The sequence below is a fragment of the Chenopodium quinoa genome, unplaced genomic scaffold (assembly GCF_001683475.1).
Source record: "Chenopodium quinoa cultivar QQ74 unplaced genomic scaffold, ASM168347v1, whole genome shotgun sequence".
NCBI lineage: Eukaryota > Viridiplantae > Streptophyta > Magnoliopsida > Caryophyllales > Amaranthaceae > Chenopodium > Chenopodium quinoa.
In genome coordinates, this window is record NW_018744469.1 from 2,136,692 (window position 1) to 2,145,737 (window position 9,046).

Sequence of the window (9,046 nt, forward strand, 5' to 3'; positions counted from 1 at the left end):
GTTGGAATTGTCACAGCCAATAGATTATTAATATTCAATTATTATAATTTATATTTATTGATAATTAAAGATATTACCGATAAAAGATTTGCATTAGCATATGTGTTTGGGAGAATTGGAGCAAGTAATAAAATTTGGAGGGAGTATTGTTTTTAGACAAGTCAATTACTCAAATTTTGAAACTATAAACAACATTAAAGCAGCCATTTAAAAAAAAGCTATAATTCCAAACTTATCATCAAACGATTATTGATTCTATCAAAGCACCTTAGAAAGCTCAACACTTTAGCTAACCTGCAAATGAATCTTAGTCCTATCAAAGCTTACAATTGTTGAATTTTGACAATTGTTTAACTCTAAACTAGTAGAAATTCATGAATTAAAACGATGTAGATGAAATGCATGGTGTCAAGATAGGCAAACAACTTCTGTTATGCTTCCAATTGAAAGGGAAGGGGTAAGTCGGATAACTAACCATTTTTTTTTACAAAGAACAAAGGGACTTAATCATTTAACAGGATAACTAACTTATTGCACATGTTTCTAATATATATATATTTTAAATTTTTTTAACTATTGTTTATAATTTTTAACTTAAATTAAGTGTAAAAATTGTCAACTAAATAAATGGTGTAGATTTAATATTGAAAGTGAACGGGTGTGATTGTTGACACATCTATCAATGTGTATCATTGGTATCGTCATTTTTACCTTTGGTTTGTACACTTTTTACAATTCATGTTGGAATCAAATTACACTTGCTTCTATTATATGAGTGTAAGGTTGGAAAGAAGCTACAGCAATATGAGGCATAACCGCATAAGCATAAGCATATCACTTGTATGAATATGAAGCATAAGCATATCGCTTATATAAATACAAGGGATATGCATATCACTTGTAATTTCATTCTAGCACGGAGTTTGTACAAAAAGTACAAATCAATTGTATCAAATTACATTGATTCGTAGAAGTGTCTTAAGTTCTAGAAGCTGTACATATGATACACGATGAAAACCTATTACACAAATTTACTAGCTGATGATACCTAAGTTTTAACTTCACAGCTTCAGATATTAACTTTGTCAGGTAGATGTCTTCTGCAAAACCAGGCCTTAAGGTTCATTATGTCGGATGTTTTCGAATTTTAAATACAGCTTTATATAATAACTTTGCCAGCTGTCTTCAGCAAAAACCAGACCTGGCCTTGAGGTTCCATTTTTAAAGATGTTTAGTGTTTTTAATACAGCAACTTTGTCAGCGGTGTTCAGCAATGCCATCCCCTGCATCCAGTTCATATAGAATCGGATTCATACTGATCTTGTCTGCCGGGTGGATTTAGACTCCATTCAGTAGCATAATATTCATTTGGCAATCCTAACCAAAACTTGAAAGCTTCTGCAGCTCTCTTTTTCTCTCGTCTTCTATCTTGCCTGGCTTTGGATGCATGCTTACTGGTAAACATCCTTGAGTGCATTTCAACATAAATCCTCGTAAATTTGGTCTTATTTGGAGAGATTCCATTCTCTTCCATGCAAGCAACAATCTCCAAAGCTTTCCTAAAGAAGGCTGCTCTTACACATATGTCGGCCAAAGTATCTAGTAGCCCTTCATCAGGTTTTATTGGTGGTGGCAATGAAGAATTGTTTGCATCATCGTCTCTTTTTGGAGCACATCTCTCCTTTACTTCATTCCAAAGAAGTAATGCTTCACCAGGCTTCCTAGCCAATGCTATGCCGTTAGCAAGGCTGCCATAGGTGGCCACATTTGGATGAAACCCATGCTCCCTCATTCTTTCAACCACACTCTTGCCTTCCTCAATTAAACCCATCCTACAATACCCTTCAACCAACATATTCCATGCCACTTGATCAACTTTTACTCTAGGATCCTTCAACATTTCCTCAAACACCTTATTTGCTAATTTCGGTTGCCCAGATAAGGCAAAAGCCTTCATCAAAGTAGTGTAACTAATCTTTGTAGGAGCAATTCCTCGAGCCCTCATCTCATTAAAGTATGCAAGAGCTCCCGCACTATCATCCACCAATATGCACCCATCAATCAATGTATTGTATGAAACTACATCGGGCAATATCCCGACAACATCAGTCATCTCCTTAATCAGTTCCTTTGCTCTATCAACCTGCAGCTGTTGGCAATAACCCTTCAGTAGAATATTGTAGGTGACCAAATTAGCAGGTACGCCAATCCTTGTCATCTCATACAGGACTTGCCTAGCCTTGTCCATTGACCCTGCTTTTACAAGTGCAGATATAACTGTAGTATATGAAACATGATCAGGGTGGCTAGCACTATCCTCCTGACGCCTCATTGCCTCAAGCATTCGCACCGTGTCAGACAATCTCCCTGCCTTCATATAACCCTTCATCAATGTTGTGTATATCCTTGAATCCGGCGAATAAACTCTTGGCAGTAATGGAGGTTCTGAATCATCAATGATCGACTTGGGAATTAGCTTTTCAAACCCATCATTTTCATGCTTGATTACAATATCATCATTTTCGTGCTTGATTTCTATCTCATCATCCACACCATCAATTTTAGCTAAATTTATGTCCTTAAGAATCCTACAAAGATCCCTCCTCCCTTCGCGCAACGCCTGAACCAACCGCTCAGCAGTTCCTAAATCACCAAATCCTACATAAGCAGCAACAAGAGAATGCAAAGTAGTGATACAAGGCTCAACACCTTTACTAATCATCATTATTAATACACAAACAAGCAAGTCTTTTCTATCTATTCTTGCACATAATTTAATCACCACATTATATGTCAGAGCATCAGGCACAACATCCCATTCAGGCATTTCATCAAACAGTTGGCAGAATTTTTTCACATCCCCAAGATTAGCACAGGCATTAAGCACGGCATTGAAAGCGGCCGTGTCGGGCCAAGAATGAGCCACAAGGGTTCGATCCTCAACCCGACGAATGCGCTTAGTAACCGAATAATACAGCCGAATAGCATCATTAGGACCATTATCAGGGGACCCAGAAAGACGGCTAACAACAGCACTCCAAGCCTTAACATGGGGGAGGTAATTCGACCTAAGCATAGACTTAATAATGGAAATGGCGTAAAGGGTATGCCCAGATTTGACAGCACAGACAGCAAGTAACCCAAGAGAGTTGGAATCAAGGCGATGAAGCTGTCGTTCATGGCGGAGACGAGAGATAATGGATTGCGCGCGTGAGAAAGATTCAGGGGTATTCTGGTAGGAAAGCTGAGAGACTAAGCGGCTAAGGCAAGTAGGGTTTGGAAGATGAGGTGATTGAGAGTAAAGAAGATAAGCTTCGTCGGTTTTTCGGCTGCGAAGGAGGGAGAGAAGAGTGTGGTCTTCTGAACGTTGTGAGTGAGTTGGGTTACTGGTGATCGAGGTGGTTGTGGTGCGCTCAGCGCGGATGAAGGTAGTGAACTTGGCTGCGGTAGCGGTGGTGGTAGAGGAAGGTGGGGGTATTCGGAGGCGAGAGATAGTATGGGAGGTTAGTGAGAAAGGGGTGGAGAAAGGTGGTGGTGGGAATGTTGTTGTGTTCATCATTTGTCCATTTGTGGGGAGCAAAGGAATGAAGTTTGGGGATTGAAGTTAACAAAATTTGAGTGATATTGGTGGATGTTAATTATGTTACGTTGAGGATATTGTTTTCTATTGTTGTTCATCATTCCACATAGTGAGCTGGGATTCTAAATTACGGGTTACATTGTCTTCTACAACTAGGGTAGGTCTCGTGTCATACATGGTCATTTCACTACATAAACTCTTTTTAGAAAAAAGATTTTTTTTAAAAAATAATATTGACAAAATACAACTTGAACATATTTTGTATCTATTTTCTTCTTACTTTGCATATATAGTGGAATTCAGAATATAATGCAAAATGAGTGTCATTTTCTTTTTTATTAACCAAATAAATATTTTAAATTTATAATATTATACCCAATGGACATGAATAATAACCCCGTTTTATTGATGAAAATATTGGAAATAAAAATTTAAAATGGATGTAATTTTAATTAATCAAATTGTCTTGTGCATGATTATAGATTAAGGGTTTATAATGTTAAGCTATATTGTCTCAAAAAAAAAAAATGTTAAGCTATATTATTATAATCCTTTCATTTTCTTATGTTCTTCGAATTAAAGCATTGAAAAAAAAATCAAAAATTAAATATGTGATTCTAATTAATATATTGAAAAGATTAAAATTGCGTCAAAAAAATAAATTATTATGCATTAATACACTATGTGATAGTTAAAAAATCCTAAATAAATAATACATAAATAGCTAAAAATTAAAAAGAAAAAAAAAAGAGAATAATGTTATATTTATCAAACATATCTGCTATTATAATCTAAAAGAATAAAACATGATGTATTGTGCTATTAGTAGATATGACATACAAAGTAATCATTTTAAGATACGAAATTATAGATATGTGAAAAATATTTTATTATATAAATAAAAAATATGTAAATCAAAATTATTACAGTTTTTAGGAACGCATGATCTAGTGCCTCATACACATTAGGATTATAGAGGGTAAGCCCATGATCTAGTGCCTCATACACATTAGGATTTACCGATTAGGAACGCATAAACTTTTAAAGATTTGGTGAATATTTTGTGTTTATTACTTCATCTATTTCACATTAATTGCAACTGTAAGGTTATCTCAAATTTTAAGAAAATTATAAACTAGGCTTATAGGCTTATAATGTAAAGTATTGTTAGTAAAAGAGAGAAATAATAAAAAAAAGTAATGTGTGTGGGGTTGGTAGGAAAGAGAAATAATAAAATATTTGTGTAAGTGAGGTTAGTGGGAGAGATAAATTATAAAATAATGGTGGGTCCTTTCCAAATATAAAAGTGTTGCAATTAATATGAAACGGATGTAAAAGGAAAGTGTTGCGATTAATACGAAACGAAGGCTGTATATAAAAGTTGTTGATGGCATTGGCTAAAAAAAGAAGTAAGAAAAAAAAGGAAATAAACTAAGGGGGATTTAGAAGGAAAAAACAGTACCAGGAAGTGACATGTGTCATTCCTGGTGTTTGTTTTAGTATTATATTATATTATTATATATATTTATAGGTTTATAAGCAATAAACCAGGAAATACTTATCTCGGTGTTACGTGAAGGAAATCGACAGTAGTCGTGTCGTGGCGAACCATTGACCTAAACAATGATTTCGCGCTACCTCTCGGTGCAATAGACGTAGTGTGCAGTGGTTGCCTTCCGAATAAGCATGACATCGAAGTTTGTGTGCACTCACAAACCCGACTGGAATCCAAAATACCTAACCAGAAATTCGAATAAGAATATTTAGAGAGAAGGGGAAAGCTTTGTAATGTTTGTGTGTTTGTTTTTCTATTTTGAAAGACTTAATAACCATATATTTGTAAGGTTTAGGGAAGGCAACAACCAAAAACCAACAACCAACAAAAATCAAGGGGGACGACAATAAAAATGGCTGTAACAGTCAGTCGTTTGAAGCCCCCGCAATCAAGGAGTAATCCCAACAGTCAAGCCGAATAAATATTGTAACTGATTACAATATTCCAAAAACAAGATCGACCCAAAAGAGAATAAAATTGTACCAAAAAGATAAAGAATCCACCCACGGCCGCAGACCGGATTCCCCAAGACCCAAGTTCGACGCGCCTCAAAGCATGTATGTGTGGTGTATAAAACCTACCTCTCAGACTCCTACTTTCTTAACTAAATAGTACACGTATTAATAGTACTAAAGTACTACAATATATAAACAAGGGGAAAACACTCTTTCCTTTTCATGTGAGACTTTCTCACTTTATTCTACTTTCTCCTTTGAGAAAGGGGTGGAACAGGTTCCCATAGGAGGAGGGGTTAAGGTCGAGGAAAAGAAGTGCTCTAATTTTTTTTAAATAATTTTTTTATGTTTATTAAATGTTGTAAAAAAGACCAATCAGAAGGTGACACATGTCAATTTACCTTCTACAATCGGCTATTAAGTTAATAAACCAGTCAATGGACTATTTTGAGCAGATGGGAGGTAAAGGTAGGATTGTTTCCATATTACTCAGAGGTGAAATTGTTTGAGCAGAAGTGGTAGATGTATTATTGTTTTCAATTTTCCCAAAATTAATCTTTGGATGATTTAGATTTAATTATGATCCATGCTCTAATATTCAATTAGTTTATGAATAAGTAATCATAAAATTCGAATTGCCCTAAAATTATTAATGGATTAGATCTTATAATTAATTTTGAGTTGCACCTAATGAGTGTCATTTATGGCACTTGTTTCGAGGTTTTTGGATGTCCTGCGGGAGAGTTATGTCACTAAGTCTGGATCCTCGTTGTCTGTACTTGAAACAAACAGAAGGTCCGGTTGTTTGGAGTTCCGCCTCCAACGGTTAAGTTAGTACGTGTTAGGAGAGTAAAATGCGGAAAGTGAAAGTATCTTCTCGAATCTCGAGATCAGGTGAATTCTGTGCTGTGGGAGAATATTAAATGATGTAATAAATAAACGTGTTCCCAAATTGAGGTAAATGTCCTTATTTATAGGGTCATCAGAAATTGTGCCCTTACCTAGGTCACTCTGACCTAGATTTGGTGGGCTGCGCCGCTTTTGCAGGTTCTCAGGAAATGGGCCTTGAAGGCTGCCATTCCCTTTGAATATCTGCATGCCACGTGTCAAGGCCTGGTAGGTCCATTTTGGATTCCTCCTTCGGTGACACGTGTCACTCTCTTATTGGTTCACGTGGTTGGGGTAAAAATACCCAAATCATTTGCCCCCTCACTAGGGTAATGTGGCACGCCACGTGGTCCCAGTGACAAGTGTCACGCATGCACGGATGAACAATATTTTAATTGTTTACCTTCTGGAGTAAATTTCAGAATTGCCCCTGAAATTTTACCCTCCTATAAATAGTTTTGTTCCGGGGTAGCTCCAGAGCCTGGCTGGGTGTCTGGCTTGGACGTTGGTCGGAAGTCACCTGCACAATAAAGGTGGTTATATCCTCGGGGGTGGCTTCAAAGAACCCCCTTCCGATGGTTAAGTTAGTAAGGTTATTTAATGAACAATAATGGATAAGTCATGAAATGTATGTGTCTATCCCCTTTCTTGTTGCATTTGGGTTACTATTTATATTTATTCCATTCTTGGTACTGTAGGCTGAGGCTTGCTGAGGTCAGCCGCAAAGCTGAGCCCCTAAGAGACTGTCTCTGACTCCTAGATAGAGCCTGCTGAGGCCAACCACGAGGCTGAGCCCTTGGGAGGTTTTCCTTGACCTTGAACCGGACTAGCTTGAGTGCGCACCTCTTAAGAGGTGCTGGGAGCACAGGGCAGCTCAGCGGGAGCTACCCTATACAACTAGCCCTTAAAGAGGTGGTCTGAGGTACTCAGAATCGACTCTTGCAGACTGGAGATGCTCTTCTGTCATAAGGTTAGGAGCATGGAAAGAGCTCTGCTGGAGCTATCCCATGCAACTAGCCCCTCAAGTGGTGGTATGAAGTGCCCATGCCAGCTCTTCTAAGTGTTTGACTTTTTTCTAGGTCATTACTTGGCTGGAATTTTTGACTGAAATCTTCCTCATACAACTAGCCCCCTTGAGTCTCACATATGTACTCAGCTGATTTGAGGATCAGAGAGTTCTACCAGTGAGATTCGTTATGCTGGGTTGTCCATGTGAAGAGTTTCAATTACTCTCGCGGAAGTTATTTCAAAGCGACGAGCTAAGGCTGAGCGAGGAGCTTTGATTACTCCCGCTGAATTTATTTCAAAGCGACGGGCTGAGGCTGAGCGAGGAGCTTTGATTACTTTCGCTGAAGTTATTTCTAAGTGACGGGCCGAGGCTGAGCGAGGAGCTTTGATTACTTTCGCTGAAGTTATTTCAAAGCGACGCGCTGAGGCTGAGCGAGGAGCTTTGATTCCGTCAGAAAGTTTTTTTTTTTTTTGGACGTGGTTGCGCATTGTGGGTGGTTATCTTCCTTAGTTGGATAGGTAACTGCCATTTAATGTTCGGTATTCAATTCCCTTTCTTTTCCCTTTGTATTCCTTTTATATTCCCATTCTTATTTTAATTTCAAAATTTTCCTTTCTCTTTCTTCTCTCATTTACTCTCTTGTCATTTCACAGTTGCTTCTCTCTTGTTCGTACTTCTAACTTCTCCTTTCTCTATTTCCTTCACACTAAATTCTGCAATTTTGCTCGGGTGCCACTCGCCGCAAGTTCGCCGTGAATTTCGCTCTGGTTGCCCCCTGTTTGTTGCTCGTTCATAAAAAAGGTTTCGTCTTTTACCCATTCCTTCGCCATTTTCATACTTCCTTCGCTGAATTGAGTTTATTCTTTCTTAGAGATTGTCCCATTTTTCCTTATGTGTTGTTAATTTGTTCCTGTACACTTCCTTTTTGTTCAAAGATCAATTCTTGTCTTGCTGTTTTGTAATTTCTTTGCCCCTGCGCATACCTGTACTATTCGTTTTTTTAATTTGCTTTTCTGTCGCTCCTTTATCTTTTTCTTTTCTTCTTGTTTCGTTTCCTTATTGGAAATTCTTGTTCTTTCCCTGTTTTCCAAGTTCAGATCTTTTTTTGGTCATGTCGGACGCTTCTGATAGTCAGAATGATTCCACCCATTCTTACGGTGATGATGGCAAGTTTGAGTCTACTTCTTCCTCCAAGTCGACTCGTTTATGTGAGCCATCTAGGCTATTTGACCCTTTTTATTCTCTCATTTCCTATTCACCCCTTGAAGTTATCTTTCCTCCTCCCCGTAATACTTCATCGGGGACTGAGTCTTCCGCTGGCGCTTCTGTTTCTGCTGCTAAGACCAGCGGCGAACGTTCTGACCCTAGCGCGTTCCGCCCCTATCTTCGTGGTAGGGTGCGCAGCGATACTTTTGACACTTATTACGAGAGGGTCTTGATGACCAAGGGGGTTGCGCTGCCTCATCTGCTGCGCCTTCGGCTACGAGTTGCCCGCCATGGGAGACTGGTAGCGGAGGTTAGAGCTAACCCTCTAGTCGATGCCCTTGAAAGTTCATTCC

General features: G+C 38.2%; 1 protein-coding gene across 1 annotated transcript; it reads right to left on the reverse strand.

Annotated features, from left to right (window-relative positions):
- Positions 1-752: 752 nt before the first annotated feature.
- On the reverse strand, positions 753-3,895 carry LOC110697565 (pentatricopeptide repeat-containing protein At3g09650, chloroplastic-like). The gene has a single exon (XM_021874936.1). It carries the CDS (start codon positions 3,557-3,559, stop codon positions 1,295-1,297), a length of 2,265 nt encoding a protein of 754 aa, XP_021730628.1. The 5' UTR covers positions 3,560-3,895; the 3' UTR covers positions 753-1,294.
- Positions 3,896-9,046: the final 5,151 nt, after the last annotated feature.

Excerpts from the sequence above, each read along its gene's own strand:
- LOC110697565 (XM_021874936.1), bottom strand. The coding sequence starts at position 3,559 with ATGATGAACACAACAACATTCCCACCACCACCTTTCTCCACCCCTTTC.